Source organism: Haliotis cracherodii, unplaced genomic scaffold, assembly GCF_022045235.1.
Source record: "Haliotis cracherodii isolate W230 unplaced genomic scaffold, xgHalCrac1.p SCAF_3, whole genome shotgun sequence".
Classification (NCBI taxonomy): domain Eukaryota; kingdom Metazoa; phylum Mollusca; class Gastropoda; order Lepetellida; family Haliotidae; genus Haliotis; species Haliotis cracherodii.
The window spans coordinates 64,697,432-64,712,865 of NW_027266286.1; the positions used below are offsets into that span (position 1 = coordinate 64,697,432).

At 40.0% G+C, this 15,434-nt stretch overlaps 5 protein-coding genes across 5 annotated transcripts; 3 read left to right on the forward strand and 2 right to left on the reverse strand.

Annotated features, from left to right (window-relative positions):
• The first annotated feature begins 520 nt into the window (after positions 1-520).
• Positions 521-1,183, forward strand: LOC139475622 (LIM/homeobox protein Awh-like). Its single transcript, XM_071258810.1, has one exon. The coding sequence runs from the start codon at positions 521-523 to the stop codon at positions 1,181-1,183; it is 663 nt and encodes a 220-aa protein (XP_071114911.1).
• Positions 1,184-4,626: 3,443 nt separating this feature from the next.
• On the reverse strand, positions 4,627-5,289 carry LOC139475623 (LIM/homeobox protein Awh-like). The gene has a single exon (XM_071258811.1). The coding sequence runs from the start codon at positions 5,287-5,289 to the stop codon at positions 4,627-4,629; it is 663 nt and encodes a 220-aa protein (XP_071114912.1).
• A 1,967-nt stretch (positions 5,290-7,256) lies between these two features.
• On the forward strand, positions 7,257-7,919 carry LOC139475624 (LIM/homeobox protein Awh-like). The gene has a single exon (XM_071258812.1). It carries the CDS (start codon positions 7,257-7,259, stop codon positions 7,917-7,919), a length of 663 nt encoding a protein of 220 aa, XP_071114913.1.
• Positions 7,920-10,729: 2,810 nt separating this feature from the next.
• On the reverse strand, positions 10,730-11,392 carry LOC139475625 (LIM/homeobox protein Awh-like). Its single transcript, XM_071258813.1, has one exon. The coding sequence runs from the start codon at positions 11,390-11,392 to the stop codon at positions 10,730-10,732; it is 663 nt and encodes a 220-aa protein (XP_071114914.1).
• A 3,164-nt stretch (positions 11,393-14,556) lies between these two features.
• Positions 14,557-15,228, forward strand: LOC139475626 (LIM/homeobox protein Awh-like). Its single transcript, XM_071258814.1, has one exon. It carries the CDS (start codon positions 14,557-14,559, stop codon positions 15,226-15,228), a length of 672 nt encoding a protein of 223 aa, XP_071114915.1.
• Positions 15,229-15,434: the final 206 nt, after the last annotated feature.

Here is a 15,434-nt window from a genome sequence, read left to right on the forward strand (position 1 = left end):
ATTGTATTTCGTCTACAGCGTTCCGCGGGTTATCAACATATGTTCATCATTAATCTGTCAGAAAGCATTTAACAGTTATACTTACACAGTAGTCAGCTGAGGTTTAACTAGTGATTGCTGAAGTAACAGAAGATTAAACTCATCTTATCAAAATACCAAATGATCATTATATGTTTCTTTCAAATAAGGACATGATATTGTCTGTCAATTGATTGCTCTTCATTGGACTTGTCTGTTAAGTGAGCTGTGATCACATTGTCTTAGTGACCAATCAGCACTAACAAAACAACAGCATGTTCATCACGTGATTGTTACGGCGACACCTGCTAAATACGGCGCCATCATCATGAGTACCTAGACACGCGATTACGCGTCATCATGACACTCTCGTTCACTCAAAGTTGCCAAGCCAACATATAAATCACAAGCTGTTTTGTGCCGTCGACATTCCATCTTTCATCATCTTCATCAAGTCACAACATCAAAAGTCTTCCTCTACCTCCTCCTGTCCACCTTCACAATGTCGGACATGTCATATGACCTCCTCTCCTCGGACTTGGAAGAGTCCGCAGACTTCATCGCTCTCAGTTTCAACATCGCTGACCCCTTGTGTTTCACGTGTTGTGACATGATCACTGACCAGTACTATCTACGTGCTCGGGATCACGTGTGGCACGAGCACTGTCTGCGTTGCTGTGTGTGTCAGGTGACGCTTGGTGGACATTCTTCCTGCTTCGTCAAGGACGGAAACATATTCTGTCAGAGAGACTTCGCCCACATTCACGAGACCAAGTGTAGTTCTTGTCTACGTCCCATCGAGTCCGGAGATTGGGTCAGATCGGCCGGAGAGAACATGTACCACCTGGCATGTTTCTCATGCAGCATGTGTCAAAGACAACTTTCCACAGGAGAAGACTTCGCCATCCTAGACGACCGCCTACGTTGCCGAGTCCACGTCCTCAACCCCGACGACGAGAATGTCACCTGTCGACCAAAGTCCAAGAGATTCCGAACAGCTTTCAACGAGGACCAGGTAGCTGTTTTACAGAAGTACTTCGACATTGACACCAACCCAACCGGAAGTGACCTCGGAATGATCGCAGAAGAGGCGGGTCTTCCCAGAAGAGTAGCCCAAGTGTGGTTCCAGAATGCACGAGCTAAACTCAAGAGAACCATGCACTGAACTTTCAAGTCCCTGTTTCAGCTAGTGCTCAATATGTATGCTGTGATGAATCCTGATTATTCGTAATTATTGTAGAAGTCTGTCATATATATTCATATTATTTATTGCATTCTACATACAAATAAATGATAATGAAATAGCCATTTTGTTTATTTCATGGTATGTCGGTCACTGTAGGTTGCAGACTGTTCCCTGACTATAAAGCCTGGATAGATTAGTCTGATGGATAGTCAGACACATCTATTAATCTCTTTTATCATACAAAACTGGCTCCCACAGGACATATCGCTTAGGTGAAATCAAGCTATATCTACATTGTAGATGTCACTACAATGAAATTGCATCACAATGCTTTGCAGACCATTGTGATGTCATTGGGTATCAATACTTTCTGGTAATACATGTAGTCTTTGTGAATAATTATTGAATATAAGGAGCAAACCCATTTTCATAATTTAAAAAAAATCCCTGTTAGAATATTTTCTGGTACCACACGTAGTCTTTGTGAATAATGAATAAGCGAGTCCATTGTACGATTGCGACTATGTAATTAGAATGTGTAAATGAATCACTATATGACGATACCAGGTGCTCACGAAAAGGTAAACATTTACTGCCCCACTGATGGCATCCACCACAGACGCATGCAAAGGCAAGTCAACTAATCACCTGAAAAAGCACGGGAACAAATAATATAAGTCAAAATAGGGAATTGCATCGGACACCATTTTTGTTGCTTTGAGTCCAATTTGAAACCACATGTCCACCATAAAACTTTCTGAAAGTTTTACTGAGGCCTTGAATGTTCTAACCCCTGATCAACCTTTGAGCAAAAGTCGTATAATGCTCCATGAAATCTTCGTAGAAAGAGTATGCTCGACTGTACGTCAGAGGTTCAAAACACCAAAGGCTGGAGAAGCTGGAATACTGCTCAACAAAGGAAAGTTGACAATTGAAAGGTTGAAGTCAAGCCTCTTGGTATACAATCACGTGGATAGTTTCTTGTCCCTCTGAATCTGTATGCATTTATAATCAAGATATGAAACAGATGAGGCATCGATGCTTACTGGTCTCTTTCATTTCTAGCTAAGGTGAGTAAATCAGTGGAAGGGAATTGGCTATTTGACCATTATCGAACGATGCCAAATCATCGATATACCTAAGTTTAAGCTCTTGGCCAAATTCCTTTTTTCTTCTTTTTTTGCCAAACCAAGTTAATATTTCTTTCACGACCGCCATCATCAGTTGTCGGATTGGCGAGTTCCCGATTATATTTGTTGTCGTGTTCTCAATGTTCTGTGTACATCATGATTGGCTGAATTGATCTTTTTAAATCAGCTGCGATATTTTCACTTAAATACATTGGTGTACGGCCCGAAGGTATAAATTATAAATAAAGTTGATACTACTTCTTGTGGGTGTGGGGGATGGTAGTGTAAGGAATATCATGAAGAACGTGTTCTCATGGATAGGCCATTCAATTAAAAACGAAAGCCAATATACCACTTGTTCAGCTCTGCTTTATATAAATTTATAGAGTAGACCAAATATTCTTCAAAATAGATTCGCGGGGACAGGACCATAATATGAAATATTTTATGTCATGATAACAGCGCATGATAACTTAGTTTGTAAACATATATGTGTATTTATTCTCTCTCTCAAAAGAGAGAGAGAGAGAGAGAGAGAGAGAGAGAGAGAGAGAGAGAGAGAGAGAGAGAGAGAGAGAGAGAGCGAGCGTGTAACTACAATGCCGCTGATATCGACCTGAGTGTAAATATAAGTTCAGTGATTTTTCTATACAACTGTGACTTCAGATGCAGACTTTGAAAGATAATGTGTTTTGGGACCAATGAAATAACATTTTACACTTTAGGGATTGCGTGTGTTGTGGAAACAGGATCACCTTCAACAGGAACTGAATCAGTTATATTAAGAAATTTAAACCTTGATGTTCTTTCACTTCTCTCAATTGATTTCAAACTCAAACGTAAATTGATTTATTTCAGTGCATCTCCCGTCGACAAAATCGTTTAACGCCGCACTCAGCAATATTCCAATCGAAAACAATCTAGACTGGACTAGCCAATCCAGTGATTAACATCATGAGCATCGATCTTCGTAATTGGAATACGACGACATGCATCGACCAAGTCAGCGAGTCTGACCACCCGATCCCGTGCAAGCATGGGTTGCTGAAAACCTATTCTAACCCGGACCTTCACGGGTGGTATTTGATAGTGATTCATAAACACATGATTACTATATAATCGGAATCATACAATATATTAATATATGCACAATTGCAGTAATTGTTTCCGCTTTGTTGATAAATTCATGCATGAATTATAATCGTTGTACGTAAAACGCCACTGGTGGTGAGTAGTGCTACAACATAAAATAGAACTCCAGGATGTCACATGTGACAAGAAAAAACAACTAGATCGTATATTGAAGAAATAAATCTATAAATTCATATTTTATTATTCACGAAATGTCGTAGAAAGAGACGCCATGCAAGTACTGCATGAAATACATACAAAGGCAATTTGTGTTAACATAGAGCATATCACAGATTCGATACAATGACACATGACTCCCGTGAAGATCCGGGTTAAATAGGTTTTCAGCCATCCATGCTTGTCGTAAGAGGAGCCCTAACAGGATCGGGTGGTCAGGCTCGCTGACTTGGTTGATGCACGTCATCGTATCCCAATTACATGGTTCGATGCTCATGATATCAATCACTAAAATGGCTGGTTCAGACTTGATCTACAGGCCGTCATGATAAAGCTGGAATATTGCTGAGTGCGTTCAACAACAAACAAACAAACAGTGACACATAACAATTTTTGTTCTATAGATGACATGGGAAATATATAAGAACGGCAAGAGAAATTTGGTCATATCATTAATAAACGTACATACACACACAAAATAATGTCTAACATTCAGTCAACCCAGTTATAACGAATTGTCGGACATTGCGAGAACACACAGTACTCCAGGAAGTTGTCCACGTGATCATGCGAAAAAAGGAACTTCGCCGGTTATAGTGGGGTTGAATGAGTGGTTTTACGCCGCGTTTTAGCAATATTCCAGCAATATCACGGCGGGGGACACCAGAAATGGGCCTCGCACATAGTACCCATGTGGGGAATCGAACCTGGGTCTTAGGTGTGACGAGAGAATGCTTTAACCACTAGGCTACCCGACCTCCCCTTCAGCTGTTATAATGAACTGTGTATGTATAAGATCCTTTGTAGTTCGTTGTATAAGATCCTTTGTAGTTCGTTATACACGGAATTGACTCGACAATGTATTAAGCTACATAGCACTTTTGACTGCTGTTCTGGAAGACATAGTTATTACTGCCAGCCGGATACATAGATGCAGATGACTTCTGCATATATAGAGCACAAGCTGAAACAGACTCGAACAGTTTAGGGCATGGCTCGCTTGAGTTTAGCACGTGCATTCTGGAACCACACTTGGGCCACTCTTCTAGGAAGACCCGCTTCTTCTGCGACCATCCCGAGGTCATTTCCGGTTGGGTTGGTGTCAATGTCGAAGTACTTCTGTAAAACAGCTACCTGGTCCTCGTTGAAGGCTGTTCGGAATCTCTTCGACTTTGGTCGGCAGGTGACATTCTCGTCGTCAGGGTTGAGGACGTGGATTCGGCAACGTACGCGGTCGTCGAAGATGGCGAAGTCTTCTCCTGTGGAGAGTTGTCTTTGGCACATGCTGCATGAGAAACATGCAAGGTGGTACATGTTCTCTCCGGCCGATCTGACCCAATCTCCGGACTCGATGTTACGTCGACAGGAACTACACTTGGTCTTATGAACACGGGCGAAGTCTCTCTGACAGAATATGTTACCGTCCCTAACGAAGCAAGAAGAATGTCCACCAAGCGTCACCTGACACACACAGCAACGCAGACAGTGCTCGTGCCATACGTGTTCTCCGGCACGTAGATAGTATTGGTCAGTGATCACGTCACAACACGTGAAACACATGGGGTCAGCTATGTTGAAACTGAGAGCGATGAAGTCCCCGGACTCTTCCAAGTCCGAGGAGAGGAGGTCATATGACATATCCGACATTGTTGACATATTCAGATGATGCTGGATGAAGTGTCTGTCGGCGACCTGGTTCTGTTAGCTTTATACTCTGGATTTGCCAGCTTGTATGTCGTGTTGACGCGTGACGAGTGTTGTGTGATGCTGCGACCGGTTTGTGGTCAGTTCTGGTCAATTCAGTAATTAACCAATGATGAGCAGTGCCGTGATGGACATTGTCACTCAATTATGTCACACCGGTCAGTCGGTGATGATGTTTTGACAACTAATTAAATGTTACTGGTCAGCCATCAAGCCGTTGGCCCCACGAATATTGCCTCCTCTGACCGGCAATAAGATTGATAACCTGTTGATTCACACTAAAGGCTTTCCCACACTTAACAAGTGCGTCGGCAACAAACAAATTGCTCTAGTTGTTTTAAGATAATAAACCTTAATTAACGCAGCGCAACGACAGCTCAACGGCAGAAACTTTTTATAATTGCTTTGGGAAAATCCCCTTTTTATGATGTCATTTCAAGGGGAAAAGAAAACACGTGGTTTGACAAAGACAGTCTATGTTGAAGTAAACCCGATGCCCAAATCACAAAAAATTGAAGAATTACAGAAACATCCGTGTAAATCAAAGCATTACATAGACGCCAAAATGGTAAATAAGTCATCGAGAAATTGCGTTGAGAAACTGGTACTAATTGAGGTTTTTATCGAGCTAGCTCTTGGAGTTTTGGGTTCAGTTTGTTTTACCACCTCATTCACAAGCCTTCAAATATGCCCCGTTTGAGGCGCTCCTTAAAGATCCATGCTATATTCGTCGTGTTCTTGTTTTTTTCACAACAGTTTACTATAAATTTTGAGTTCCTAATAATGTAAAGACAAATAGTCTTAGTCAGTATTTCTTGGGCTTTTGTTTCATTTGTTTCACAGAACTTTCATTTCATGTTATTTCTATTATATTTAACTTTCTTTTAATTCTATTATTTTACATGTTTCTGAAAACCAGCCTGATAATTGTTATTTCACACCTATAATTTTTGAGTTCCTAGTAATGTAAAGACAAATAGTCTTAGTCTGTATTTAATGGGCTTAAAACCGTTTGTTTCACAGTACTTTCATTTATTTATTATTTCTATTATGTTTATTATTTCTTTTATTTTTATTATTTTACACACGATCTATTTTATATTGAACGTAGTTGGAGCATGAAGGAAGACACATTAAATTTATACATCAGACTGGCTTGCCTAGTAAACAGTAATAATTATATATGCATTGGTTTTTGGTGATTATGATGATTTTTTGTCTTTTGTGAAAACAGATGGTCGGGAGGTAAACAATCCTTATATTTTGTAATAATTCTATGTCATCATGGCCAAGATCCAGAACAATTATTTAAACTTGCTGCCAGTCTTCGTCTCGTCAGATGAAATAAAAAGAATGTTATAATTACATTTCATGTGATAAACTGGGATAAACCTTTATATCCTAAATTAATGGGGTTTTCAGACTCGGTGCCAATAACAAAACACTCTTGATTAAGAATTATGTTTTTTCTACTTTCTTTATTCTGATGGTAGGTGAATCAGTAAACTAATTAATATAAAAAAACACCTTAAATCATTCCGTTTGAAAAATAATGATAGACGACTACGGGACACTCAGTGTATACAGAAAATAAATAATATTAAGTTTAAATAATTAATTAATCATTATAGGATACTTGTTAGTGAGAACTGATCACTTTGTCAAAGCTTGTTTCAACATTCAGTATTATCAAGCACACAATGCCATCGACCTGATTGCCAATCAACTGATCGTTAGGTCGCCATGACGTGTCGAAACACTAATCATGAGTCATTATGACACGCTCGTTCACTCTAAGTTGTCAAACCAACATATAATCTCGTGTTGTTCCCTGTTATCGTCATTCCATCCTTCCTCGTCAAGTCATCAGCTCAAAAGTCTTCCTCTACCTCCTCCTGTCCACCTTCACAATGTCGGACATGTCATATGACCTCCTCTCCTCGGACTTGGAAGAGTCCGCAGACTTCATCGCTCTCAGTTTCAACATCGCTGACCCCTTGTGTTTCGCGTGTTGTGACGTGATCACTGACCAGTACTATCTACGTGCTGGGGATCACGTGTGGCATGAGCACTGTCTGCGTTGCTGTGTGTGTCAGGTGACGCTTGGTGGACATTCTTCTTGCTTCGTTAGGGACGGTAACATATTCTGTCAGAGAGACTTCGCCCGAATTCACGAGACCAAGTGTAGCTCCTGTCTACGTAACATCGAGTCCGGAGATTGGGTCAGATCGGCAGGAGAGAACATGTACCACCTGGCATGTTTCTCGTGCAGCATGTGTCAAAGACAACTTTCCACAGGAGAAGACTTCGCCATCCACGACGGCCGCGTACTTTGCCGAGTCCACGTCCTCAACCCTGACGACGAGAATATCATCTGCCGACCCAAATCCAAGAGATTCCGAACAGCCTTCAACGAAGACCAGGTAGCTGTTTTACAGAAGTACTTCGACTTTGACACCAACCCCACCGGAAATGACCTCGGGATGATCGCAGAAGAGGCGGGTCTTCCCAGAAGAGTGGCCCAAGTGTGGTTTCAGAATGCACGAGCTAAACTCAAGAGAGCCTTGCACTGAACTTGACATTATGTTGTTTGGTACTGACACATGTCGTAATTTCGGCAGACATTGATATTTGTGTAGCTGGTCTTTATTGCTGATGTAAGACAACCGGTGCAGCCTGAAGTGCTTTATCTCAACAAGGGAATCTGATTGGAAAAATTGTATATTTTGTACAACTTGTTATTATTTATGTCATCAGTTACAATATTGTACATTGGCAATGTTGGACGTGTAATTTATTTCATGTATATATATTGACCTTTAATAAATGATTCAATGCACAGTTTATTTTCTTGTTGATATATAAAAGTGTGGGGCGGAAGGGAAGATGATATGGTGAGGGACTGTGAGGCAGACAACATGAAATTCAGTGAAAGGATAGTCCCTTACACCTTAACCATATTTAATAGTGATTTAGGCGACATTTTGCACTATCTTGCGAAAAGTATGAATTAAAGCACTAAACTGACTTAACGACAATCAGTGAAAGGATAGTCCCTGACATCTTAACCATATTTAATAGTGACTTAGGCGACATTTTACACCATCTTGCGATGAGTATTAATTAAAGCACTAAACTGACTTAACGACAATCAGTGACTAAAGTTCTCGCCCTGTTGGTATGCTTTGTACATTCCTTCTATATGCAGGGACGTCCCCGTGAAACTCAGAGAGTGAGCATGCGCAGTCTTTGTGGTGGCACCAGAGACATCAAGATGATGAAGGATACAGTTTCTTGAACTTACAGTTCAAACGTCTGTACATTCTGCACCATCTTCGTGTTAGTATGCCAAGTACGCTTGGTATGCAGACTAAATACGCAACTCCTCTTGTAACGAAGTCGACATACGGAACTGTAAATCCCAGAAGTTCTGTTTCGAATTTCGAATACTGGAATTAAACCGGAATATATAGATCTTAGAATTTTGCCTTATCCCGAATTGACTGATCTACATTTGTCCTATTACAGAGCAACACGAATCTTTTGTTTATGTTAATTTGGGGGATGAAATAAACACTGAAATAACTGTTCACTGAATGTCCTGACAGAATTGTGTTTAGGTTCAAAACATATTGTTTTAACAATTATTTTTTTATATCAGAAATATACTATTTACTAGATATATTTCTCTTCTTTAACACATGCCTTATAATATGAACGTATACATACATTTTGGTTCAAACATATATATATATATACATACATACATTTTGGTTCAAACACACACACACACATATATATATATATATATATATATATATATATATATATATATATATATATATATATATATATATATATATATATATATATATATATATAAATATGTTTGAACCAAAATGTATATATACGTACATATTATAAGGCATGTGTTAAAGAAGAGAAATTCGTCCGGTTCGATTGTGTTTAGCACGAGTGTATGCAGACTATTGTATTAGTATATGCATGTTTAATGTGAAGTATCATATCAAGTTTATTCTTATTTGTTGGTCATCGGCCCGTGTACAAATATATATATACACATATTAAATATCTTGAGCAATAATGAAACATGGTCGGTGTCCATTTAAGTATGAATGTATAAATATACATAAATATATGCGAGAGACGATGCTTAGGTATTACTGGCAGTTCTTAGACAGGAATCATGTTTGATAAATTTAGCATATCTTATAAGTACAGGCTTTTCATTGCTGTTGAGTAGCGTTCCATGTTTGGCTATTGCAGATAAACCATCATATTTTTGTGAATATTTATCTCTGCTGTATTCAATATGTGCACATTTTTAGCGCTGTTGCTGTACAAGATATACGGCTTTTCCACTGGACGAGAGGCGGTCACATGACCATGAAACTTGCGTTAATAAGTGTAAGAACGACACAGTTGACACGTTTTATGGAGAATCTATTCTAGAAATGGCGTAAACACCGACGGACTACTTACACATTCGCGAGGAAAGCCCTTGGAATTCCCTATTACGAATAAATATTACGTTGTTCCTGATTATTTAGACTCTTTAATCTTCAACCTGACGTGTTAGCATACATTGGATGCGTCAGAGAGTTTGACTGAATGCCCTTTCACGAATATCCTCGTTACGACCCACTTTGAGAAAAGAATTAAGAAATGCACATTCAAACCATCGACTCTATCAGTGTCTAGACTGACAGGTGACAGTCTACAGAAATCTAAAAAAAATACCTCAGTATCTCTTTAACACATCTTTATAATCAATGATGTCAATGATCGTCAACTTCGAAAATCTCTCCCGTCACGTTTATCGTGTCGGCCATTTTGATTTCCTGTATTTGACGTAACTGTATTACGACGCGCTGATTTGTTATTACACTTGTACATATACCAAAATAAACTGTGCATTGAATCTTTTATTAACGTTTAATGTATATATACATATGAAATAAATTACACGTCCAACATTGGCTATGTACAATATAGTCACTGATGACATAAATAATAACAATTCGTCCAAAATATACAAATTATCCATTCAGATTCCCTCCTTGAGAGGAAGCACTTCAGGCTGCACCGGTTGGCTTATATTAACAAGAAGGAGTGAGTGAGTTTGGTTTTACGACGATTTTAACAGTATTCCAGCAATATCACGGCGGGGGACACCAGAAATGGGCTTCACACGTTGTGCACATGTGGGAATCGAACCCGGGTCTTCAGCGTGACGAGCGAATGCTTTAACCACTAGGCTACCCGACCGTACCTCAACAACAAGGATAATTTATACAAATAGTATTATCTGCAATATCATAACTTCAAAGACGTATTAATACAAAGCACTGAAGTTTCAAGTTTACTGCATGGCTCGCTTGAGTTTAGCACGTGCATTCTGGAACCACACTTGGGCTACTCTTCTGGGAAGACCCGCCTCTTCTGCGATCATCCCGAGGTCATTTCCGGTGGGGTTGGTGTCAAAGTCGAAGTACTTCTGTAAAACAGCTACCTGGTCTTCGTTGAAGGCTGTTCGGAATCTCTTGGATTTGGGTCGGCAGATGACATTCTCGTCGTCGGGGTTGAGGACGTGGACTCGGCAAAGTACGCGGCCGTCGTGGATGGCGAAGTCTTCTCCTGTGGACAACTGTCTTTGGCACGCGCTGCATGAGAAACATGCCAGGTGGTACATGTTCTCTCCGGCCGATCTGACCCAATCTCCGGACTCGATGTTACGTCGACAGGAACTACACTTGGTCTCTTGAACGCGGGCGAAGTCTCTCTGGCAGAATATGTTACCGTCCCTAACGAAGCAAGAAGAATGTCCACCAAGCGTCACCTGACACACACAGCAACGCAGACAGTGTTCGTGCCACACGTGATCCCCAGCACGTAGATAGAACTGGTCAGTGATAACGTCACAACACGCGAAACACAAGGGGTCAGCTATGTTGAAACTGAGAGCGATGAAGTCTGCGGACTCTTCCAAGTCCGAGGAGAGGAGGTCATATGACATGTCCGACATTGTGAAGGTGTTCAGGACAAGCTAGAGGAATTGTTTTGTGGAGATCTGATTAAGGAAAGAATGATGATTTCAGCAGACAACGGTCTATTTATACGCTGGCTTGGCATCTTAGAGTGAACGAGAGTGTCATGATGACGCGAGATCAGTGTTTTTACACGCTATGACGTCAGGGTGATCATCCGGGCCTTGATCACTTAATAATCATTTAATCATTGATACTTAGCGTTGCATTGTTTCCATGTCCTTGATGAGCTCGCTCACCATGGTAGTTAACGATGCTTGAAGTATCACACAGACAACAAATATATGATTTCATCAAAATAATTCTCAAAATACACACTGACAGCGGCCATATTACATACAATAGATAAAATTTATTTGCCAGATGTAAACTGAAATATGACTCTGACAAGGTATTATCATGAACATATTTCAAGAGAACTTGTTTCAAATTAATTGACACTGTTCCAAATATGTTTATTAGACAGTCATTGTATTACTGTACATACTGCACGCTACACATTTACGTCATACACCTCTGTCAAACAGTCAAGTAAATCAAGTTGTTTGATGAAGGGATAAACCGATGTAAACTAATGTGTTGCGTTTATTCCCTACATTATTCCCTACATTATTCCCTACATTATTCCCTACATTATTCCCTACATTATTCGCTACATTAAATGATCGGGCTCAGTTTGGCTCGGTCCATGGTGATTTTTCAGTTCAGTTTTCAAAGTATCTCTTAAAAATGTTCATTATTTTGGACTCCTTCTATTATCATATTTGAAAAGCCATGAGGTGCTTTGAGGTCAAACATCTTATGAATCGCTCCCAAATCTATTAATATAATATCAAAATATTCGGTTCGAAGCAGATTGGCATATTTAACGCTCATTTAAGCACGTGCATTTTCAGTGTAAGCTGTTTTGTCTTTTTAAAACAATAACATCATCTCAGATACAGTCTGAATTGAACACGAGTTTTGTTTATTTTCCTACTTTTTCCTGAGATAGAACATAGAGAAACAACTCAAAAAATGCACTCAGTTGTCCTTCAGGTGAGATAGTTCAACAGTTATACCTTCCTCATTGGTTCATAAGGGGCCGGTCGTTTGATATTCTGTAGGGGCATGTGTTTGAAAAAGAAAAACAATAGCCTTATGTTTACCACGCATAAACCATGCTGGATGTTCTGACAAGTGTTTGGCACCTTGTGTCAGAGATACGTCTTGTATAGCTTGACGTGCGGATTAATAAATATTCTGTCTCAAACAAGTACTTGAAGCCACCTGGACTACTTAAGGTCGGACCGTTAGGCACATATGAGAATGTATTTGCTCATCTCATGTTGTGTTTTAATTGTAAACATGTAAAAGGGGCGGTCGGGGAGCCCAGTGGTTAAAGCGTTCGCTCGTCTCGCCGAAGACCGGTTTCGATTCCCGACATGGGTACAATGTGTGAAGCCCATTCCTGGTGTCCCCCGACGTGATATTGCTGGAATATTGCTTAAACCGGCGTAAAATCAAACTCAATCACTCAATAAAGATATAAAAGATGAAGCACATGCTTTGCTACCATGGCCATTATATAGATGCATTATGGCCACCCATGTAAATGTATGCTTTAAAGCATGGGCAAGTTTTTATTCGTTAACTGCTTGTTTAATGTGTCCTTGATATTATTACCCTGGCTTGACCTCTTATGTTCCTAGAATCTTCTTAAGTATTTTATGTAAATAGACATGTATCATATTGTATCATATATAGTCTTGCATACACCGCCAAGTGACTGGTCTTAAATGTATGTATACTTTTAGTATGTACACTCTAAAAAAAAAATTGATTTTTTTGGTAACATTTGACACAAGAGCCATCATATTATGTTGTTCGGTATATTTATGCATGATATAAACAAACACAGTAATATCATTTTGTTACACAGTCATCATTCGTTGTCACGGGAGTAAATATTTTTTTGTAACAATCGTTTTCTGGCCCTTCACGTTAATGTTGAGTGTGAGTTACATTGTGTGTTAGAATACATGGTTTAAACATATTCATGTTCACAAAAATGTGAACATGGATTGGTAAACAAGCGTAACGCTTATGTTAATACCGCTCAATTACACAGAAGACATGATACAATAAATATACCAAAGAAGGTTAGATGTAACAAATCAATTGTACATGCCAAGCTAGATGTGTGTATATATAATAAATATATTTGCAGTTTATATTAAACAATTCATTTAATTGAAAATCTGCATGTCTTTAATATGAAGTTTTGAATAGAATCTAATGTTTGGATTTGCTCTTTCTTACTCAAATACGAATTTCCGCGTAGCACTGTTTGTAAAGAATAACCATGTTGGTAAAAATACATTTTCATTTCGAGGAACATAGTAACTTGTACAAACAAAAAAGAAGTGTAAAGCATCTTCTGTATGGTATCCACATGAACAATTTTTGGTATCCAAAATATATCTATCATACTGATCTGCGTTAAGATCGCTGCAGCCAAGCCTGAGGCGACTGTGAATAATTTGACAAATCCATAATTTGAATCCAAGTGAAATAGACAAGTTGAATCCACTAAATACATGATAAAGATTTTATGTATTTGTACGTAATATTTAAGAGTGCGGCTAAAATAAACACTTCTGTTTGTCTTAGTGAATGAATAGTAGGCATTAAGAAACAATTGACTTGGAGTACTGCACAAATTGATAATCTGTTGGACCGTAACTGTAGATATGACTCGTCAATACATCTCAAGCCTTAATAAGCCAATGATTGAACTACTGATAGAGTCAATCAAACCTCCGCTATGTGGTTCGTGACGGCGCGTGTCAACATGGCTGACACTGCCGTCACGCCCGAAGTCGTTCACTCAGTATGATGCACCGTAACTGTAAATATGACGCGTAAATACACCTCAAGCCTCAATCAGTCAGTGATTGAATATCGATGGAATTAGTCAATCCGCAGCGAGTTTGTACGTGACGGCGCGTGTCACCATGGCTGACAGTGCCGTCACTCCCGAAGTCGTTCACTCAGTCTGGTATGCGTAGAAGTATATAACGTCATGGACGCACCGTAAGTCATCCACATCCTCTCTCGTCACCTGAGCAGCATCTTCATCTGTAACGTCGTTCGTTCCGCCATGTCCCACTCGTCGTATATGTCCTCCTCAGCGTCGGATCTCGAGGATGAGATACATTCATATCTCACCAGTCTCAGCCCGGACCCTCATATGCCCATCTGTTTCACGTGCTGTGACGTCATCACTGACCAGTACTATCTACGTGCTGGGGATCACGTGTGGCACGAGCACTGTCTGCGTTGCTGTGTGTGTCAGGTGACGCTTGGCGGACATTATTCTTGCTTCGTCAGGGACGGTAACATATTCTGCCAGAGAGACTTCACCCACGTTCACGAGATCAAGTGTAGCTCCTGTCTACGTAACATCGAGTCTGGAGATTGGGTCAGATCGGCCGGAGAGAACATGTACCACCTGGCATGTTTCTCATGCAGCGCGTGCCAAAGACAACTGTCCACAGGAGAGGACTTCGCCATCCACGACGACCGCATACTATGCCGAGTCCACGTCCTCAACCCCCACGACGACAACGTCACCTGTCGACCAAAGTCTAAGAGATTCCGAACAGCCTTCAACGAGGACCAGCTCGCCACTCTTCAGCGCCACTTCGAGATGGACCCCAACCCAAATAGCCTTCACCTTGATCAGGTCGCCATGGACGCAGGTCTGACGAAGAAGGTGACAAAAGTCTGGTTCCAAAATGCACGTGCAAAACTGAGGAAGTTAAAGCACTAATTTCTGTTGCTCAAGATGTACTTACAACATGACAAAAAATCGGTTATGTTTAACATGCAATGTACTTAGATCTTACAAAGCAGCGGTTCTGCTAGAATCGCTTGTTCATGGTGCTACCTGTGTACATATCTTCTCAGGCTTTGTGTAACATAATGTACTTTTTGTCCGTCTTCTATGTAGATGTATATAAATAAAAAGTGAAATGA

Bases quoted from the DNA above. Each gene is read 5' to 3' on its own strand.
- LOC139475622 (XM_071258810.1), top strand. From the start codon at position 521: ATGTCGGACATGTCATATGACCTCCTCTCCTCGGACTTGGAAGAGTCC.
- LOC139475623 (XM_071258811.1), bottom strand. From the start codon at position 5,289: ATGTCGGATATGTCATATGACCTCCTCTCCTCGGACTTGGAAGAGTCC.
- LOC139475624 (XM_071258812.1), top strand. From the start codon at position 7,257: ATGTCGGACATGTCATATGACCTCCTCTCCTCGGACTTGGAAGAGTCC.
- LOC139475625 (XM_071258813.1), bottom strand. From the start codon at position 11,392: ATGTCGGACATGTCATATGACCTCCTCTCCTCGGACTTGGAAGAGTCC.
- LOC139475626 (XM_071258814.1), top strand. From the start codon at position 14,557: ATGTCCCACTCGTCGTATATGTCCTCCTCAGCGTCGGATCTCGAGGAT.